General features: G+C 46.1%; 2 protein-coding genes across 2 annotated transcripts in view; one reads left to right on the forward strand and one right to left on the reverse strand.

The window, feature by feature from the left end:
* Nucleotides 1-154: 154 nt before the first annotated feature.
* nexmifa (neurite extension and migration factor a) lies at nucleotides 155-19,217 on the reverse strand. The gene is made up of 5 exons (XM_026996260.3): nucleotides 18,766-19,217; nucleotides 14,130-14,236; nucleotides 9,574-13,213; nucleotides 3,457-3,484; nucleotides 155-2,243 (listed from the first exon to the last, which is right to left on the reverse strand). The coding sequence occupies exons 2-4, from the start codon at nucleotides 14,185-14,187 to the stop codon at nucleotides 3,475-3,477; spliced, it is 3,708 nt and encodes a 1,235-aa protein (XP_026852061.3). The 5' UTR covers nucleotides 14,188-14,236; nucleotides 18,766-19,217; the 3' UTR covers nucleotides 155-2,243; nucleotides 3,457-3,474.
* A 2,109-nt stretch (nucleotides 19,218-21,326) lies between these two features.
* Nucleotides 21,327-22,500, forward strand: part of uprt (uracil phosphoribosyltransferase (FUR1) homolog (S. cerevisiae)) — a 61,698-nt gene continuing 60,524 nt past the window's right edge. The window contains exon 1 of the mRNA XM_035527705.2: nucleotides 21,327-21,691. Coding sequence (XP_035383598.2) covers nucleotides 21,399-21,691 — 293 coding nt within the window. The 5' untranslated portion in view covers nucleotides 21,327-21,398. The remainder of the gene's footprint in view (nucleotides 21,692-22,500) is intronic.

Genomic DNA, 22,500 nt, shown 5'->3' on the forward strand with positions numbered 1-22,500 from the left:
GAGCGCGATGGACCACATGCGCGCTACATTACAGTAATAAAACTCCCGCGAGACAAACCTAGGCTCCTGTTATGTTGGCTCTTGATGCTTTAAAAGTGAAGAGAGCAAGCTGATGTTTAATCCGCTTTTATTAAAGCTCCAATATCTTCTCATCTCCTTCAACCTGTAGCAAATGCTGTTACATACATACATACTTGTTTCTCTGTACCTAGAAATTAACAAAGAAACATGGTTTCCGTGTACAACAGAGTTGTTGGGGACCCTTGACATAACCACCCTCAGATAGTTTTGCTACTTGACCCCAGTACGAGTCCGCACCCAGAACCCATTCTGGGCTCGTTTGGGGAGGGATTCATTAGAGCCGGTTTCCTTTAAGACAGAGGTGTTCCATCCGAACCGTGGATCAGTTAAATCCATGCATCCAAATGTTAGGCCCTATTTTCGTCTGTTTGCTGCTTTTAATGATTTTCCTCAGACACGAACACTCAATGGGAACAATGCGTTTTGGACACGTGCCGTTTCACCGTACACCTTGAAAGGTGACAAGGGAAGTGATACGTAATACGTAAACGCAGACCATTTACAAAATGAACCAATCACATAATCCAACACATGAGGCCTCAAGCTGATAGCTTACACACGTGCAGGGGATCATCCCCGAGTTTGCTTGAACTTGAGTTCAGGAGGAGTGTAGCTCATATCTCTGGACCGCTTCCGCTACCAGGCTCAAACTGTCACACTTGACCAAACATACTGAACAGCCGGCATTTCTGGGTCTGGAGTAAAAACCTCCAGTGTGAATCTGACCTAAAAGCACACCATTACCTGTGATCTCCAGGATATGTTCCAGTCCAACCAAAAGAGAAAACCCAGATGCCAAACTCATAATAGAAATGAAAGATATAGTACTCTTAGGGCCAAGGTGTCTCAGACGGTCTGCATTTACTAACGCTGGACACAGAAACATCCCAATCACAAAGCCTAAATCACCTTAATTCATGTAATAACACTAAGGCTACATGTGTGAGCCCATTTTCAGTAAGTTTACCACTTACAATGATATAATTACACTTATAGCCTATTGTTTGTTTGATGTTGTTCGATTCTCAGTCTAACAGTAAAAATACTGAGAACTGAACAACATCAAGCAATAGACTAATTATTTTGATACATTACACATTAGGTCACCTGTATTATCATACTCGACATGCAGAGAAAGCAGAATTAAACACACAGCTGAACATTCACGAATCAGATGCAAAGTTAGAATGTTAAACCCTTCAAATGTGTCCTATTTCACAGGTGCGCGTTTACCATCACAGACATATCTAAAGGAAAAACATAAAATCTTGGAGCAACTTTGAACACCTGAATATGCCTAAAACCATCACTGCATTATGGTTAGTGATTCAATAATTTGTAATGCATAGAGATTACAACAACCACCTCGAGGAATGAGCTCTTTACTTTTCTGGAAACAAGTTGCCCTCATATGTCAAGAAGTGCACATCATCTATAAGTCCATTATCCTCTGCTCTATGGGGTCCTTTCTGGAAGATTGCTGGAAGATTTCACAGACTTCCTGGATCTCGTCTTGTTTCTTTCCCTATTTTGTCTTTAATGAGAGAAAAATGGTTGCCACTGGTCAAATTAAAGGAAGGTTAAATTAAAGGAGGTTTGTTCCACTGGTGGTTGGGTGTTCCCTTAGCAGAAGTTAGATCAGACATCGGAAGATGTCTCATGGCTGTGGTTAGAGTGGTGGATAGAAGCAAGTGGAGTGAAGAGCGCTGAGAAGATTGCTGTCTTAACAGCATCATGGTATCTGGTCCAGAGGTTCCCATGTGTGTGGACAGCAGAAATCAGCATTAGCATCATCATCATCATCATCGCTATGGTCAACGTGGAGGACATCACTGGCTTGTAGGCGATGGTGCGGCATCTTTCTCCAAGGCCTTTGAGAACAGTGGCAGTGCCAAGCCAAAGCCAGCTGTCAGCAGTGCTTTGGGCTCTTGGGGTTGTAGGGTAAATGCGTGGATGTTGAGGTCGATGTACGTGAGAGGCGAGGAATAGATGAGCCTGTGGACCTTTCTGTGGGAAAGCCCATTTTGTGAGCATGTCAGCGTTTAGTCCCTGTGAGCTTCCATCTTCATGAAGGTTTTCCCAGGAGCCACTAAGATCCCATCCGCTTGGCCCTGCGTGTCCGCTTGGCCCTGCGTGTCGGAGTGTCGCCATAGGTCCTCCACCTGCAGCAATGATGGTCTTACTTTTGGACTGAACCAGTTTCGTGTAAATGGTCTTTTTTAGGAGCAGTAAAACCTGCCATTTCTGAGCTAATGTGAAGGTGACCCAGCTTTCATCGTTTAATACACAGAGACAAGGATTTCTGTTCATAGGAATTTCAAGCATATCAGATAATGCGGACAGTATGCACTAATCACGTTACAGTGTGCAGACACTCCGTGTTACAGATAGTCCAGTGAGACCTGGGGACTCCGCCCAGCTTTGAGGGTGTGTGCTCTGGCCCTGTGTGTAAATTTAAAGGGCGTTGACTGATGGGGAAGATTCTTAGATGTATTAATCAGGTTAAACCATATCCGATCCTACACAGGATGGAATACAATCTGGTTCCCATTTATGTCATTTCCAGTGGAGAATAAAACGTATCTAATATAGACTGCTATATAGAGTTATATTACAGAGTTCTAGATACATGTTACTAATCTGGGTTTATGAACCCTGTGATTACCCCTTTTGACATCAGGTGTGGAGTATAACCCTGGGGTTCTGTCAATACCCCAGAGTTATGCTCTGTTAATACCCCAGGGTTACACTCTGTTAATACCCCAGAGGTATGCTCTGTTAATACTCCAGGGTTATGCTCTGTTAATGCCCTAGGATTACGCTGTCAATACCCCAGAGTTATGCTCTGTTAATACCCCAAGATTAGGCTCTGTTAATGCTCCAGGGTTAGGCTCTGTTAATACCCCAGGGTTATGTTCTGTTAATGTCCTGGTGATACGGTCTGTTAATGCCCCAGGGTTACACTCTGTTAATACCCCAGGGTTATGCTCTGTTAATGTCCTGGTGATACGCTCTGTTAATGCCCCAGGGTTACGGTGTGTTAATACCCCAGGGTTAGGCTCTGTTAATGCCCCAGGGTTATGCTCTGTTAATACCCCAGGGTTAGGCTCTGTTAATGTCCTGGTGATACGCTCTGTTAATGCCCCAGGGTTAGGCTCTGTATGCCTTCTGCTCCATACACCTTCATGGCAGATTCCAAAGTGTTGGAGCGTTATAGGAAAAGGCTCCGCCCCCTGCGGTAGATTTTCTTATCTGAGATACTAATAAATAGCCTGCACCTTTTGATCTAAGCAGACGTGACAGATCACAGTGCACCAGGAGATCGCTAAGGTACTGTGGAACAGTAGGGGGCGCCTCTCTCAGGACACTACTCACCTCAAGACAGACAGTGTGTCATTCAGTCCTAAGAGATGCAAGCAGAGAAAGGAAGGGACAGAGAATGATAAAGAGAGAGAAAAAGAGAGAGATTTTATTAACAAACATTAACACAGGTTTAGGATTTCAGTCTGGGAAGAGGTTGTCAAACAAACATGTCAATAAATTGTTTCCTGTATCAAACTGTCATACTTTAATTTAAGTAGCATAAATAGTCACAGATGGCCAACACCTACATCTCCAGATAGCTGGCTCACTAAAGACAGTGGGCAAAACAAATCTCGTTAACATGTCGACCAAATCCTGTGTTTTCAGGATCAACAAAGCTATTACAACTCCAGTTGCATTGTGTGCGTTAATGGAAGGAAAGAGACAGGAATGTCAGCAGAGTCCCAGGCAGGTGAAGTCAGCTCACAGTAGATGCTACACTGCACTAGCAAGACAGCATTGGAGTGCTCTTTGCACTCTGTGACCAGAGACACTTCGGCCCGAGCTAATTTGGCCTGTTTTCTGTTTCCCAGACCTTACCCCACACAGTGTACTGTTTTGCTGTAATGATTCAGCTTGTTAGAGGGTTGTTATGGCATTTAGTAAGTGCAGTGGGATTCCAGTATTGTAGCTAGGGCTGCCATCACCAGCAAAGCAACAGGGACCCCGAGAAAGGGATGTGCACGGAGTCTGTTATATGTGTGAGTCAGTAGGACCATGTGAGAGATTAGAGACTCTGTGGTAGTCTAAAGTCACACCATCACCCCTGACAACTGTGATGTGCTGTGTTTTGACCATCAAACCCTGCCTGACTGGGCCTGTATGACCAACTAACGACTTCAGACCTGAAATTCAAAATCTGCTCCTGGATTTCATCATCAACAGCAATTCGTTTATGTCAGAGAAAAGATATTTCAGTCGCTGCCGTGCAGATCCGTGTAACTACACATTATCCACACTCCCTTTCTTCAGGATTTGGGTGTGACAACTAAATTTGAATGGCACGTCCTCCACAGCTACACAAGGTAGACTGCCCTACTTTGCCAGTTAATTGTAAGTGGGTGGCTGTGTTATCCTGTGTAGTTAGGGCTGACTGACAGAGTCCTGGACTCTGTGTACATTGTGTCAGGGACAAAGGGCTGGTGTTACTGGATTCTATTACATTTATAATATAGACGCTCATCATTACAGCACAAACTGATGCATATGCACACAAATATACACACATAACCTGGCCTTTTAAAATCTACAGACATCAGATGGCCTTTTTAAAATGTGCTACTCATTAAAGAGACCACTGAAGTCTGCAGAGAAAAATATCATCACCTATAATAATTATAATAATAATAATACCTAACTTGTGAATACAGTGGTCATTCAGCATTTACAGGTGCAGTACAGATACTGTTACAGGTGTACCCATTAAAGTGTCACTCAGAGTTTACAGGTACAGTTACAGGTGTACCCATTAAAGTGTCACTCAGAGTTTACAGGTACTGTTACAGGTGTACCCATTAAAGTGTCACTCAGAGTTTACAGGTACAGTTAAAGGTGTACCCATTAAAGTGTCACTCAGAGTTTACAGGTACAGTTACAGGTGTACCCATTAAAGTGTCATCCAGCATTTACAGGTACAGTTACAGGTGTACCCATTAAAGTGTCACTCAGCATTTACAGGTACAGTTACAGGTGTACCCATTAAAGTGTCACTCAGCATTTAAAGGTAGTTACAGGTGTACCCATTAAAGTGTCACTCAGCATTTACAGGTACAGTTACAGGTGTACCCATTAAAGTGTCACTCAGAGTTTACAGGTACAGTTACAGGTGTACCCATTAAAGTGTCACTCAGAGTTTACAGTGTATTTATGTTATGTTAAAGGTGTAACAGTGGTTAATGTTGTTTATGCACTAATGTTTGATGTTTGACTGAGATCAGAAAAGGAGCTCTATGGGTCTCAATCCTGAAGATAAACAGTAAAAAAGGAGAAATTTATTTTCTGGTTTTCCTTTTCTTGTGTGATTCAGATTCCTAGACAAAAACAGAACATTTATAATGTATTTAAACAATCTAAAAATGATTCCAGCTTCCACAGAAAAATGGAATAAAAAGCATTATTCACAGAGCTCCCTTGACATTTTCTGTTATCTTATGCTATGGCAACAGTCGCTGCATCTTCTCTGTCTGGACACATTCCTGCTCTCTGAGTTCAGGACTAAAAGCTCTGTGGTGACACTTGCTGACAACATTATTGCCTCCTTGAGCATGTGGGATTTGACCCTGTGTCAGTGACACTATGAGTACAGTTTCACCACACCAGCAGGTACTGTAGTGTCCATGTAGTGCATCCACATACACCCCCCCCCCCCCCCCACCGTTAGGAACATCGGAACGTTGAAATCTTGGAACGTTCCACTGCCCTTCAGCATCAATGGAATGAAACGATGAACACCTGGATTTTTAACATCCAAAAAAATGATGTCGGTGAAACAAGTGATCAAAACCTCTTTTTAATTTATACTTATTCCATAAACATGATTACAAAACTCAGCAAGGTACCAATATTACATTTTTCACCATACAGGCTTGTTCACAAATATTTAAACCTTTTGTAACAGATACAACAAAAACAAAATACTAGAATAATTTACATGAAATTCTATAAAACAGCAAGTAAATCACAAATTCGTCTCCTTGATTAGCTGTCCGTTTTCCTCTTTTTTAGATTAGTAATTCTTTTACTAGGGCACATCACTCTCACAATAAGATTGGTCCAGTAACGAAACTCAACAAAACCCAGATTTTTGTCTCCATTACCATAGTTTTTTGTCTTTCACAATTTTGGTTTTAAAACCAAAAAACCATGATAATTACCAACCTTTGACTGCCAGAATGGCAAAAATAAATAAATAATAATAATAAAATAAAATAATAAATCCAGTAGCTACATCAAAACAACCTCACAGCACTTTCTAAGAAAAATATACACTTAGAAAATATGTTACAAATTGGCACGATGAAAAAAATACAGGTTGTATTTTTTCCTCACATCAAGAGTTCATTAATAATTCACCTGGAAATGATTCCAGATGATACAAACAGCTCTCTTTATGATGAGAAAAAGGCATGTAAGTAATGTAGGAAAAAACTATGACATGAACGTCTCAAACAGGAAGGCATAATACATTCATATAAAGGGCACAATGATTTTCTGACAACTGTTCTTGTCTCTCTGTAGCTGATGCAAATGTGGCTTTTAATATTTATTTACAACAGAAAAGTCAGCGGACTGTGAGTAGACCACAGCACACAGATTCGTCAGCCCAAAGCCAAAGAACACTGCTGTTCAATACAGTGCACCAAAGCAAGACGTTTAAAAACTCTGACCAGTGGATTCTGCTGTAACTTAGCTGGCATGAGACCAGGAAAGATGGTTGTGTGAACAAATAATACTGAAACATAGCAAATAAACAAACAATCAAACAATACGGAAATATAGCAAGTAAACAAATAAACAAATAATACCGAAATATAGCGAGAGCCAGACATAACCACAATGCTGAACAAACAAAAAATGCAACTTGAGTGAAAACAGTGAAAAGCAGGGTGTGTGTGCTCAGTTCCCCAGACTGATGCACAGCTCCAGACACCGCCAGCACTCGGCCCAGACGTGTGCCCAACTGCACTGGGAAATTCCAAACGGATAAAGAAAACAAACCTCTTTCTCATTTTTAAATTCCTGAAAATGTAGATTTATGAAGACAAATCGGAATAATTTTTTTTAATATTTGTCATCAGCGACCCAAAATGATGTTTCATCATGTACACTGATTATGGTGAGTTACTGAACAGTCCTGTGCGCTGACACTAATCTCTACATAGGTCATTGTTTAACCCTTTCAGTAGAATCGACACGCCTGTGTGCAGTTCCACACTATATTTAGAACAACAAGACTTTGTGTCTCCAATAATAACTAACGATCAAATTCAAGAACTGAATCAGAACTTCTAGAACTACATGCTAAAACACTCATTCCCAATCCAACAAGTGGAACTTCTCTCCGGGTATTCGGTCCTTCAGCTGTTTAGAGATTTCTACTCCGTTTCTGCAGCTCACTAAGAGTGTGAAACTGAAAATAAATCAAAACAATGACGTCTTTCTCCCAATTATACAGATGACGCAACAGCTTATGTCTGCATATGTAACAACAATAAATCCAAAATTATTTTCCAACCCAACCCCATCCTACACACACATTCCCACCACCACATTAAAAAACAGCAAATATTTATGTAGATAAAAATGTCTGTACACTTAATTGTTCATATTTTGGCACATTAATTTAAACATGTTTGATATAATCTTATTTTGTAAATAGTGCATATCTTCCTGTACAACAGCATTTAGACACTGGCAGAGGGGAGTTGTGAGGGAAAACCTTTCTCAGATCAAAACAAACATTATACTGACGACAGCTAGTACATTAATACACAACTGTGTCTTACACAAGCATATAATGTTCCTTACTAAGGAGACCTACCTGTGGTGATCTACCTGCGGTGATCTACCTGTGGTGATCTACCTGTGGTGATCTACCTGTGATCCCGAATCCATCATTCTGAATGGCTGGCACAGTAACAAGGGGAATAGTCTTTAGCACAAACAAAACAAACAAACAAACCAACCAAATCTGACCCCTGAATCACAGAAGCCAGAGGGAAGTTGAGATTGTTTTAAATGATGGTGAGAGACTGACAGAACAGACTCCTAGAGCTGAGATACTGACAGAACAGACTCCTAGAGCTGAGATACTGACAGAACAGACTCCTAGAGCTGAGATACTGCCAGAGCAGACTCCTAGAGCTGAGAGACTGCCAGAGCACAGACTCCTAGAGCTGAGAGACTGACAGCACAGACTCCTAGAGCTGAGAGACTGACAGCACAGACTCCTAGAGCTGAGAGACTGCCAGAGCACAGACTCCTAGAGCTGAGAGACTGACAGAGCACAGACTCCTAGAGCTGAGACTGACTGAGCACAGACTCCTAGAGCTGAGAGACTGCCAGCGCAGACTCCTAGAGCTGAGAGACTGCCAGAGCAGACTCCTAGAGCTGAGAGACTGCCAGAGCAGACTCCTAGAGCTGAGAGACTGACAGCACAGACTCCTAGAGCTGAGAGACTGACAGAGCACAGACTCCTAGAGCTGAGAGACTGACAGAGCACAGACTCCTAGAGCTGAGAGACTGACTGAACAGACTCCTAGAGCTGAGAGACTGACAGAGCAGACTCCTAGAGCTGAGAGACTGACAGAGCACAGACTCCTAGAGCTGAGACTGACAGCACAGACTCCTAGAGCTGAGACTGACTGAACAGACTCCTAGAGCTGAGACTGACAGCACAGACTCCTAGAACTGAGATACTGACAGCACAGACTCCTAGAGCTGAGATACTGACAGAGCACAGACTCCTAGAGCTGAGACTCACCGAACACAGACTCCTAGAGCTGAGAGACTGACAGCACAGCCGCCTAGAGCTGAGAGACTGACTGAACAGATTCCTAGAGCTGAGAGACTGACTGAACACAGACTCCTAGAGCTGAGAGACTGACAGAGCAGACTCCTAGAGCTGAGAGACTGACTGAGCACAGACTCCTAGAGCTGAGAGACTGACTGAGCACAGACGCCTAGAGCTGAGAGACTGACTGAACACAGACTCCTAGAGCTGAGAGACTGACTGAGCACAGACTCCTAGAGCTGCAACAGAAAGCTAAGGGGCAAAAAAAACATTTAATAGTAAAACAAAGTTAGATTTTAGAAGGTCTTCAAGGCATTGTGTTTTTCAAAAAGTCACATAAAAATAAAAATAAAAATGTAAAAATGCAACAGATCGTCAGTGGCAGACAGACACAGCTGTGACTCTGCTTGGTCAGTAGGTAGCTTAACAGGGCTGTCATGCAAAGGACTGTGGGTAAAGTCAGTGCCACGCAGCTCTGAAGGGTGTGTGTGTGTGTGTGTGTGTGTGTGTGTGTGTGTGTGTGTGTGTGTGTGTGTGTGTGTGGCAGCTCGTAAGGATTTGACAGTAAACGAGGATGGGAGACTGAGAAGAGGTGTTTTGCACAGAGAAAATATTACCTCCGTTTCTCTACCAAAGCAGTCAGCGCTACTCCTTTAATGTCCCTTTTAGCAGATAAAAGTTCATCGCGAGCAAATTTGGTGGTGCTCTTGTGTCGATACATCTTCTTGTGTGCAGGCCGGTGAGTGAGAGGCAGGCAGTCCAAGCCAAGCGGCGGGAAGAAGCCGGGAGCGAGGAGCTTGGAGGGGGTCTTAGCGCCACGGCCCGCGCTCTTCCTCCCTCTGGTGCTCCCAGCAGGGCCGCCCCGCTTCTTGAGGTCCACGCTGCCCCCCAGGATCTTCAGCGTCTGGCTTTGGAGTGCGTGCTGCCCCGGTGCCAGGCACGGCCCCCAGAGCGGCTCCACAGATGCCCGCATGAAGCGCTGCACCTCTGCCATGCCGGACACGATGTTGGACAGGATGTTTGACGGCTCTTGGAACTCTCCCTGGTCGTCGTCCGAGAGGCCCACGGCGATTGGCCACTCCCCCTGAGCTCCCATCACACCTAGCGAAGGGGTCGGAGAGGGAGCACCACTTTCTAATCTCCTCTCCCCTTTGGTTGCCTTTCCCTCCAGTAGGGCTTTGATCTTCCGAGCGGAGCGTGAACCCTGTCGTGGGAGCTTCGCCCCTTTAGCTGCTCTGGGGGTTTTGCTCTTTTTGGTGCTCTGCCCATTCTTTCCACTCTTCTTCTTCGACTCCCTGTGGCCCTGCGGCTCTTCCTCTCCATCCTTGTCATTGAAGGTTTGTAAAAGGAGTGTGTTTTGTGCTACGTCTGGCTCAGCTCCTGGGACAGTGCTGCAGTTCCACCTCACGCATGACCCTCCCGCCTCTGTAAACCCTCCCCCTTTTCCGCAGTTCCCCAGCAGCTGTGGGGAGGGGCTGGGAGTATCTGGTGGGGACATCTCAGACAACGAGGAATGGCGAAACTTGTCTGGGGTGAAGTTTGAGATGTCCAGCAGGTCTGTGGACTCTCTAAGTGGAGTGACTTCCTCCAGACTCTGCTGCAGAACCAGCCTTGGGCTGCAGTGGGACAGGAAGCCATCGTTCATCTCGCCGATCTCCTCTTCCCTCTCCCGCTCTCCGTCTCTCAGGCTGAGTGAGCTGTAGTTGCTAGAGCTTGCGGAGAGGGACCCCAGCGAGTTGAAGCTGACGAGCCGACCTACACCGTTCTCCCCGCGGGACCCTGCGGGACTCAGCCCGTAATCGGTGTCCGAGTGGGGCTCCGGCAAGAGAGGCTCTTCAAACGCCATCCGACAGACGCCCAGCGGCACCTGCCCATACCCTGGTACGGCCGAGCCGTCCCCCGGTAACACCGGCCTGGGGAAGCCCACTGGCAGGACCGGGGACTGAGCTGGGAGGTCAGGAGTGAATGAGAGCTGCTCAGCTATTGGCTGTGATGGCCAGGAGACAGGGTAGCTCTGCTCAGGTTGGCTGGTCTCAGGGTACTCGGTGGGGTGGGAGATGTGAGTGAGAGGGGAGTGGGGGAGCTCGGACTCTGAAGGAGGGGAGAGCACACAACTCTGGAGGGGCTGCATGGGGGCTGGAACTGGTACCAGCTCAGCCTGCTGCTGGTCTGTAGAGAAATATGTGACATTAGCACTTGCAGAAGATTCAGAAGCATCCAGAAGAGTCTGGAGATATCCACCAGGTAGGAGGACCACAGTCCCATTAGTCCCGGGGACGGTGGGGGTCAAAGTGCTTTTTTCGGTCGACGTATTGGCTGAGACAAGATTACCTTCCAAAGAATCAGGAATGCTTTCAGGTAAACAAGCAGGCAACTCTGTAAGCTCAGAGGCAGTGGCACCTTCTTCCTTCTGTGCTTCCTTTAGCTTTTTAGACCTCAGTGTGGCTTCACTTTTGAACTTCTTCATCTTTACTATTTTACCTCCTTTGCTCTTCTCCTCTCTCTCTTCTGTCCTGCTCTTTGCCCTGGCCGGGGGGCTTGTGTTTGGGGACCCCACACTGTCCAGGACATCCTGTGTAGCACTCTCTTTTGGTTCATCTGTGCTTTTGACTGATTCGAGAGTGTGTTGTGAGTGGTGGGAGGAAGTAGCAGGGGTCAGGCCAGAGGCCGGGGTCTCCACTGTATGGATCCGTTGAATCCTGAGTCGGCTGGTGCTCCTTTGTTTGCGCTTGGCGCTGGCGTTGGGCAGTCGTTTACAGCCGTTCAGGCATCTGGTTTTGTCTGCGGCCGCTAGTCTGCTCTGCTCCTGCTCTTTTCTCTGCCAGTAGGCCTTCAGGGGCGCCAGTCTTTCGTAGTGTAGCAGTTTGTCTGGACTCAGATGCACCCTGGGAGCTGAGGGGTCAACTCTGCTCAGCCTCACCTGCATGTGCTTTTCACCTTTGAAGCGGTTGATTATGATGTATTTTATGATAATTGGTGGTTCCTTGCGGCAAGACCGCCGTCGTTTCTTTGGACACCAGTCGTCATCTCTCTCCTTCTTGGGTCCCACGGGCTGCTTGTCCCGCTTTTCTGGGTTCTTCTCACTGTCTATGGAGTCCACGTCATATAGGTAGTCCTCTCGGTATGCCACCTTCCTTTTGGCACGGAGGCGATAGCTAAGCTGACTGGAGGAGCTGGACAGTTGGCCGTGGGCTCGGTGGGCCTGCCAGGCGTCTGGGGACGAGCCGGTGCAGTAGCTGTCATCACTGAACTCGCCGGAATCATCCGGTGAGTTACTGAGATCGAAGAGAAAGTTGCTGTTTGGAGTTGTCGGGGCATCTGCCTTGTACTCGCCGGACTGGTCCGTTTGGTCCCTCAGTCCGTCCGTTCTGCTGCAAGGCAGTGTGGGAAAGAAACCCAGTTGTGACTCGTCTTGCAGCGAGGGCTCTGTGCGTCCCTGCCCTCCATCTGGGTAGGACTCGTAGCGGATTTTGAGCGAGCAGACGTCAGTGCCCAGTGTTGACTCTTCCTCCTGGAACATGTAGTTTTCCACGTCCTCCTCACAGAAGAGGTTGACGGCCAGCTCACTACGTGAACACAAGTCCAACAGTTCCATCCTACTCTCGCTAATCAGGGACTCCAAGCAGCTCCAGTCCTGCGCCTCTTCCCCCAGACTCTCATATATACTCCGGGAGGCGGGATCGTCATCCGATTCACTCTCTCGCATCGATTTCCCTTCCTCTGCATTTTCATTAACTCCAGCTGTATGGGCAGGGCCACTGAGCAACTGGTCAGACAGCACTTGGTCACCATAGCGTCCGGCACTGGGGGCGGAGCCAAGGCACTGCATGCTAATGTTGGAGGCAGGACACGGCTGAAACTCGGATGTTAGGCCGAGCACAGAGTCGCACGATTGGCTCTTAGGGATCAGACAACTCAGACAGTCTCCGCCCCCAGAATCCATGCTGGAAAGGGTTGTCCTGTCGCAGCTTTGGGGCACAGACCAGGGGGTCACAGGCTTGGAGCAAGAGACAGAAGACAGGGATGAGAGAGAAGAGAGGGATGAGAGAGAAGAGAGGGATGAGAGAGAAGAGAGGGATGACAGAGAGGACAGAGAGGCAGCATTGGAGACAGACTCATCATGGAGGTCTGTTACACTGAGCGTAACTTCAGCTGTACGACTCAGAGGACCCAGGGTGGGCGTGGCTAGGAGACCAGCCTCTGCGGAGTCACAGTCCCTCAGAATATGTGACTCATCAGAAAAATGATCCTGCAAATCTAGAACACAAAAGAAGAAATACGATAGGTCAGAAACAAAAGTCTCTCATCTTTAGTCCATTTTCAGAAAAACACCATCCACATTTAACATGATGTACAAAGGTTGCACTCTTTGGGTACTAGAACACAATTTAAAGGCAGTGAGAACTGGGGCAGAATAGTGTGAACATTTAATGCTAATAGTGTGAACATGTAATGCTAATAGTGTGAACATGTAATGCTAATAGTGTGAACATTTAATGTTAATAGTGTGAACATGTAATGCTAATAGTGTGAACATGTAATGCTAATAGTGTGAACATTTAATGCTAATAGTGTGAACATGTAATGCTAATAGTGTGAACATAGAATGCTAATAGTGTGAACATTTAATGTTAATAGTGTGAACATGTAATGCTAATAGTGTGAACATAGAATGCTAATAGTGTGAACATTTAATGTTAATAGTGTGAACATAGAATGCTAATAGAAAACAAATAAATAGGAAGTGAAGAAAACATAAAAACTAAAAGCAGTTGCCAAAGTGCACCAATGGGAAGAGGGGTAAGTACTGATCAACATTAGAGCAGAACTGCCCTTTAAACGCAGACAGTGAGGGCACATGGGGCAACTGGGGTTTATACCCTGTCTGGGCCAGTGCTCTCTGCTATACCAATAAGAGTCCTTGGGCAAGACTCCTAATACTAAACTTGCCTATCCCAGTAGTGTTGGACACTGACCCTAACCCACGGGGGGGGGGGGGGGGGGGGGGGTAACTGTGACTGTAACCCTATCCCTCGGGGGGGCTGTTACCGTGGGGACTGGGACAGTGCTCCCTGGGCGGGGGGCTGTTACCGTGGGGACTGGGACAGTGCTCCCTGGGGCGGGGCTGTTACCGTGGGGACTGGGACAGTGCTCCCTGGGCGGGGGCTGTTACCGTGGGGACTGGGACAGTGCTCCCTGGGCGGGGGGGGCTCCTCCTGTATAGCATCCATCAGTCTGGAAGAAGCCTGCTTCTCACAAACATCATTATTACTGTCCAACCTGCAGAGACACACACACACACACACACACACACGAAAAACATCACATATTTGCTGTGCTTGCAGTAATACAAGAAACAGAAATGCATCTCATCAGAGTATTACTGCCAAATCCAAACACCTCTCTCAACACTTCACCCTTTCTATGGAGCTCAGTCCTGTCTCTCTGTCTGTTACTGATAGTTCTGCTATATTACATCACTCCGACCTCTGCATGAACTGCTCTGTCATGCTGAAGAGAGGCAAGGATATAACAATAACAAGGAAATAAACCTCTCACTCACACATGTGTCTGTGCAGGTGTGTACCATTCTGGTATATACGTGAGTAAGAGATACAGAACACCGATTACCTGTTGTTCAGAAAGAGACGGAAAATTGATACGTTTGAAAAGAGATATTATTCCATAGATTCTGAGGTATGAAAGTATGAATAAATCAGGAATACATAGAACAGAAGACCCAGAGAACAAAGGAACTGTTGTCACTGGGACTAATGTGACTAATACTAGAGTCAGTACAGCAAACCATTGAACAGTAAAACGATAAACTTCACCGATCAATAAAACAATAAACTCCACCAATCAATAAAACGCTAAATTCCTATGAACAATAAAACACTAAACTCCACCAAACAATAAAATGCTAAACTCCACCGGACAATAAAACGCTAAACTCCACCGGACAATAAAATGATAAACTAATATGAACAGGAAAATGAAAAACTCCTACGAACAGGAAAATGAAAAACTCCTACGAAAAGTAAAACAATCAACTCCCACAAACAGGAAAACGAAAAACTCCTACGAAAAGTAAAACAATCAACTCCCACAAACAGGAAAACGAAAAACTCCAATGAACAGTAAAACGATAAACTCCTACGAAAAGTAAAACAATCAACTCCCACAAACAGGAAAACGAAAAACTCCTATGAAACAGTAAAATGATATAATTGTTCTTCAGCTTTTTACAATCTACATCTTTAATGTGAGAATAAACATTAGGTTTCCTCAGATGTTCCCAACCATGAAAATGTGTTTTTAGAACAGTGCATTAGTAGCGTGTCTTCACACAGGGGGATTAGTAGTGTCTTGTCAGATGTGAGATTAGTCATTTGTCATCACGGGGGCAGGGGGGTAGAAGTCTGTCATGAAATAAGACCTAAATATTAGTAGAAATTAGCAGTTTTTGCTATTTTCCATTAGATGTAGCCACCAGCAAAGCCCGCCCTCTCCTTTAATCCCGCCCCCTCCATGCAAGCCTTACTCTAAAGCTCCGCCCTCCCGATGCCTAGCTGTCTACATGCTGCCTAGTCCACATGCAGGGAAGACCGAAGCAGTGGGGATTATCGTAATTATGATACAGCCAAACCACACCAGAGCCTGACACAGGCAGCCAGCAGCTGTTTTAGATGAACCTGCATCAGTAACCTGCATCAGTTTAAGGCTAATATCACGTGCTTTTGATCTAATCAGGATAAAGAATGATCATGCATCAAAGCAATTCTGGTGAAAGTATCAAATTCTGACCCACCTGTGTCAAACACCCAAACAACAACAACACAAAGTTGCATGTGCAGAAAAATGTCTCAATTAGCATATTTAAATATAAGCATTAGCATAATTTACCCTAAAGGCAAACATTGCTGGTTTATTACCCTGAATGCAAACATTGCTGGTTTATTACCCTGAATGCAAACATTGCTGGTCTCTAACCCTGCTGTCAAACTCCCTCACCCCCCCACAAAATGCTCAAAGTTTTGGATATGTCACACTTGGACATTTCTGCAGTTAGCCAGACATCTCATTTGCATAGTAACACAGTTAAAACTTCACGATGGTCTAATAAATGTACACAATTCACAACAAATTTGAATGTACAAAATGAACCCTTCAGCACTGAGCAGCAACAGCTAATATGTCATCATTTCCTTCCAGTACCTTCCGACACGTGCAAAGATGCCCAGCTGTCCTCGTTGTTTACGCGTTACTGAGTAACTATGATAAAGTCAAGCCCTGATGATGTACAAGTAAACAATCCTAATTATAGCCACTCCAGTATAATAAAGCCGCTTTTTGCGCTGATCTGGGACCTGCTCTGCCACAGTCTAAATCCCAGTCCGAGTCATTATGAGAGACATGGTTGCGTTGCTCTCAGATCAGAGTAAACAGAGGGAGGGCGAGAGAGGGAAGCGTGGAACTGTCTGCACAGGGCTGTTATTAAAAATACTCCATTAATATTTATCCAGCTTTAGCACCTAGAGGCAGACAGCAGGATTATAGGATAGATGAGCGAAAGGAGAGAAGGGAAAGACATTCTCTGGCTTTTGTGTAAATGTCTGTGCGTTCTCCGTCAGCTCCCCACCTACTGCATGTTTTCACGATTAAGTGCTGCACTGTGACAGCATGCACCAAAGCAAGATGCAATGGTGTAAGAAAGACAGAGAGAGACAGAAAGATGGGAGGAAGAGAGAGATGGACAGAGGAGTGAGAGAAACAGACAAAGATGGAGCGATAAAGAGACAGAAAGATGGGAGGAAGAGAGAGATGGACAGAGGAGTGAGAGAAACAGACAAAGATGGAGCGATAAAGAGACAGAAAGATGGGAGGAAGAGAGAGAGAGCTAAAGAGATTCAGAGATGGAGAGAGACAGAGATAGAATCTTAAATGGATGTGATCTTAGATATGATCAATAGGTCTACTCTAGTCTGTTTTCAGCCTCACCATCAATTTACTGAACCATCTATATCCATCAATCAATTTACTGAACCATCTATATAGATATGGATTTTACAGGTATTTCTGACCCAGACTGCTCAGGTGAGGATGCTACAGGTATTTCGCACCCACAGGTCTCAGGTACAAGTCTCTGATGTTGCTGCCTGTTTTGTATCTGACTCATATAGTGAAATATAAATCTCTGTAGTATATATTCCATTTGAATAGTTAGAGAGCATGTTTAAAATAACCTCCTGAACCTTTAAACCCTCCTTCATGTACGACACATTTTCAGGTAACAGCCTGGAGATCTTCACTTTAAATAGTGAAGATTAAAAAGTCTACAGTATCTGCAGTAAGTCACCTTAACACACCACTTATAAGAGAAACCTGACTACCAAAACAGGTACACACCTCCCTTAAGCAGGAACACACCTCCCAAACCCATACACATCGACAGCATTTATCTGACACTTTTATCTAAAGTGACTTACAATTCTGACTGAACACAACTTGAGTTATTGAGGGTTAAGGGTCGTGTTCAGGGGCCCAACAGTGGCAGTGGTGGCAGTTGAACTGGCAACCTTTTGATTACTAGTCCAGTACCTTCACCACTGGGGTGGGATGAAACCCAGACACCTTCTGTTCAGGAGAACTCTGTGGGCAGGCAGAACATCGCTGGCTTTAGGGGGTCGTTTTAAATGATGCAGCTCCAGGCCCAATGTAATGGCTCTCGGTCTGCAGCCTTTACACCCAAATCTCTTCTGCATCAGGCTTAACTCATGCAAACAATAGATGCAATTTAAAAAAATGTAGTGATCATACCGTTAAGCTAAAGTGAGAATCCTTAAGATTCATAAGGAATTGGGGGGGGGGGGGGGGTGTGGGGGCATAAATAGGTTTTGGTCTCTGTGTTCCCACAACAAAGAGACCAAAACCTATTTATGTTACTGCACTATTCCGTGGAAAGTTCACTGTAGGATGCAAGCACATTTTCTGGACAAACTCCACTCATAAAATCTTTAAATTAAATAAGAATAAAATGACATTTTTACTTTTTTTGTTGGTGGGGGTGGTGTTTGTTTACATTCTGCTATAATTAAGTGACAAACACGTCAGCGGCAAGGCGGTCCGAGTGCCCTCTCACAACCGTGTCAGAAACGCTCTACACCGAACAGCCTCCTAACGGCGGAGTGACCGGGCCGTTCTGCCGGTGGTTTTGCAGACACGTAACAGGTTTTGATTCAGAGATGTTTGGCGGAGGCCCCGCGCGCGCTCATTGCCATTCCGTTCCCCTCCCAGTTCAGGACCGCTGGACAGCGCGAGCGTCTCACGATAACGTCAATATTAACATTCACGAACCAGTGGACATGGAGCAGCACGTGACAGGTCTCCTCTTATTCTATGTGCGTACGAGTGCGCATGCAGCCACGAGCCGCGGTGTAGGGGGTGGTGGGTGAGCGTGCCTGATGCGGGTTTCTCAGCGCGAGGACGATGCTTGGCTTTCCTCATACGCGCAAAAGCTCTTTTCTCTGGCGTGCAGTCGGGATCCACCATTCATAGCTCTCACGCAATCCTGCGATCCCTGTCTTCCCCCTGTACACAGGACACACGCGGACACGCGCGCGCACCTGTCCATTATGGGTTCATCATGACAGCTGACTCTCGCCTCCCGTTTTTCCCCCAATGCAGCTATTTGACGCGCGACACAGTGGCCCAGCTAACCATTCACCGCATCACGCACGCACACACGCGCACACACACACACACACACACGCGCGTGCGCGCGGGCACACACGCACGCACACACTCACCTCCCGCTACACCCGGGCCGCACGTCTTCTCGCGGGCAGGAGCTCGTTTGATCGTCTTCCAAACAGAACGTTGTGCGTTTCTTCTTTCTCAGTGCATCGGTCTTCGCATGTTTTCCGCCGCTCGCTCTCTCTCGCGAGCCCGGACTGCCTTCCCGGTAGCAGCAGGTGGACGCGCTCCTCGCGCCTGGGAGCCCCTACCACTCCATTTTATTCCCTCGCGCTCCAGGGTTTGCACGAAACAAACAAAAGGTCTGCAGCAACACCTTCTCCGCGCGACATGCTCAGTGTTCCCCGGGCCACCGTGTCACCGTCATGATGAAAACGGCCTCGTGCCCTGCCACTGCGCTGCCGCGTCTCCGTATATGCGCGAGAGGGAGAGACAGGGGGTGTATGTGTTTTTCCCAGCTGCACCCCGTCCCTCACAACTACGGCGCGCTCATGTGCTGCTGCTCCCCCTCTTTTGAGACTTGCCATAAAGAGCGCGCCCACATATTTTTACGGCGGCGCGCTCGAGCTTCGGGCACGCGCACTACTGTTGAGCAGGTGCATTGCAACGAGCATGCGCGCAGTTCAGCAGCAAGACGAAGACAAACATCAGTTTGAAAGTTTTTAATGTTCAGAGGTTTAATGTTTAGAAGTAATATAAAGAGTCAACACAAATATGAAAATCTACATTAAACATAACTAAAGGTAAACGAAGCCACACATGAACCTGCTGGATCTGCTCATAAGATGGTAGTAAGCCTCATAAATAACGAGTGAACGGTTTATGATGACGTATGGGGATCTTTGCAGAGTTATTATTGCGTCATGGATTGATGAGTTACAGTAAATTAAATTATAAATATCTATCTATCTATCTATCTATCTATCTATCTATCTATCTATCTATCTATCTATCTATCTATCTGTTTCTGAAATGGCCTCCCTATATCATATAAGCATACTTCGTAAAGTATAAACACTAGGGTTAGGGTTTAGAGTTTAGGGTTAGTAGCTAGGAGCTCCTTCCTGTAACAGAAACACAGTATATTACTGTATACTATAAAGTTTTCAAATATGCATTTATTACATGTGGACCCTGTATAAGAACTGGGATAATAACAGACATAATATATAATATAATACTATATAATAATAACAATACATTTGGTATACTTCAAATAATATCAATTTACTACATATGGACCCAGAATAAGTGCTGGGTTAATAATGACACTGAATGTATATTATCAATCATTTATACAGGTGTTTGTAATGAAGTGGCAGGTGCGTGTAGGTGTTTGTAATGAAGTGGCAGGTGCGTGTAGGTGTTTGTAATGAAGTGGCAGGTGCGTGTAGGTGTTTGTAATGGAGTGGGTGTTTGTAATGGAGTGGCAGGTGCGTGTAGGTGTTTGTAATGGAGTGGCAGGTGCGTGTACGTGTTCGTAATGAAGTGGGGCAGGTGCGTGTGGGTATTTGTAATGAAGCGGCAGGTGCGTGTAGGTATTTGTAATGAAGCGACAGGTGCTTGTAGGTGTTTGTAATGAAGCGGCAGGTGCGTGTAGGTGTTTGTAATGAAGGGGCAGGTGCTTGTAGGTGTTTGTAATGAAGCGGCAGGTGCGTGTAGGTGTTTGTAATGAAGCGGCAGGTGCTTGTAGGTGTTTGTAATGAAGCGGCAGGTGCGTGTAGGTGTTTGTAATGAAGCGGCAGGTGCTTGTAGGATATAGCCTCAGATTGGCAGTGTAATGTGGAGGTGTGGTGTGGCATTGTTTGTGTTGTGAGATTAGTCATTGATTACTGAGACTGTGGTACATACAGGACTCTTCAGAGACTTTTCTGGTCTTTCTCTTTGCATATTTTTCATGATCAGAGCTTTTTAAAAGATCTGCAGGTTTCATGGTTCACTTCCAGAATGGGGGACCTTACAGACGCAGCGGTTTATGTTTAGACCACTGTTTGTACTGAACCAGTGTATGTGCACCCTACAGACACAGCCTACTCAGAAAATGGGGTGGGTTGGTGAGGAAAGGAAGATCACTCTGGGTGGAGGTGTTGGGTGTCAGGATTTGTGATGGACTCTGTGATCAATCTGGACTTCCGGAGATGTCAAGAATGTCGGCCATATTTTAACATCGTTCGTCTTTCTTCTTTTGATCATTTAGTTCCTTTCGCGTTGTACATTTATATGTTGATTATAATGCACATTGTCATACTACACAGTATATTTAATGTCATGGTTTCATGACCGTGGGCTATTGGAAGCCAGCGCCCTCTAGCGGTAAAGGTTTGAAAATACTTCTAGTGCCGATGGCTTCAGTGGACGCCACTTCCGGTTAGCACCAGAAACACAAAGACTGTGTCCCGCTCCACATTAACTCAGATTTACATTTGTTTCCTCTGGAAATGATTTTAATAATTTGTTTAACTGCACTGCAACAGCTACGTCTTCAGGTATCTACTTCGCTTCAACAAAGCCGTTATTGCTCCACCGCTTTCCTGTAGGTTGTTGACTGACGTTTGTTCTACCCAATCAGAGATCATCTTGAGGCGTGTCGTAACAGCCTGTTGCCGTGTTTTTGTTCCTGGGAGCGTGCGTCACGCGCGAGTCTTTCCGTCTGTTGTAGGGGAAAAATGGAGCGCGAGGACATTTTATGTTAAACTCCCTTCGGCTGCATCTTAACGAGGCGACATTCCCGGTAACTTGCTCTCAGTCAGTTTCTATGGAAACCAGATTTACTAATAACGGAATGCCGTGTCAGAATCAGCAGGGGAACGATGAGAGCCACGAGCTGGAGCACGCGGCCAAGCCCAGCAGCAGTGTCAAGCAGGTCGCGTGCCAAGAGGACGCCGCGCCCCCGGCCGAAATCCAGCAGATCGGACCTCAGCTGAAGCTCGTGCCGTTAAACGACCAAATCCGCGAGCTGCAGACCATCATCCGGGACAAGTGAGTAGCACTGCACGAGATCCGCGTGGAGGGCGTGATCCGGTCCTGACGTAACCGTGGCTCTGTGAACACACACACACACACACACACACACACAGCCTCTCTGTGAACACACACACACACACACACACACCCAGCCTCTCTGTGAACACACACACACAGCCTCTATGTGCGCGCGCACACACACACACACACACACACACACACAGCCTCTCTGTGCACAAACACACACACAGTCTCTCTGTGCACACACACACACACACAGCCTCTCTGTGCGCACACACACACACACACACACACACACACACACACACACACACAGCCTCTCTGTGCACACACACACACACACACAGCCTCTCTGTGCACACACACACACAGCCTCTCTGTGCACACACACACACAGCCTCTCTGTGCACACACACACACAGCCTCTCTGTGCACACACACACACAGCCTCTCTGTGCACACACACACACACAGCCTCTCTGTGCACACACACACACAGCCTCTCTGTGCACACACACACACAGCCTCTCTGTGCACACACACACACACACACAGCCTCTCTGTGCACACACACACACACACAGCCTCTCTGTGCACACACACACACACACACACACACACACACAGCCTCTCTGTGCACACACACACACACACACACACAGCCTCTCTGTGCACACACACACACACACACACACACACACACACAGCCTCTCTGTGCACACACACACACACACACACACAGCCTCTCTGTGAACACACACACACACACACACACACACCCAGCCTCTCTGTGAACACACACA

This window comes from Electrophorus electricus, chromosome 8, assembly GCF_041902795.1.
Source record: "Electrophorus electricus isolate QZ-2024a chromosome 8, ASM4190279v1, whole genome shotgun sequence".
NCBI classification, from domain to species: Eukaryota; Metazoa; Chordata; class Actinopteri; order Gymnotiformes; family Gymnotidae; genus Electrophorus; species Electrophorus electricus.

Excerpts from the sequence above, each read along its gene's own strand:
- nexmifa (XM_026996260.3), bottom strand. The coding sequence starts at position 14,187 with ATGGATGCTATACAGGAGGAGCCCCCCCCGCCCAGGGAGCACTGTCCC. Across the intron at positions 13,214-14,129 it reads GCACTGTCCCAGTCCCCACG|ATTTGCAGGATCATTTTTCT; the intron begins GTAACAGCCCCC and ends TTTGTGTTCTAG.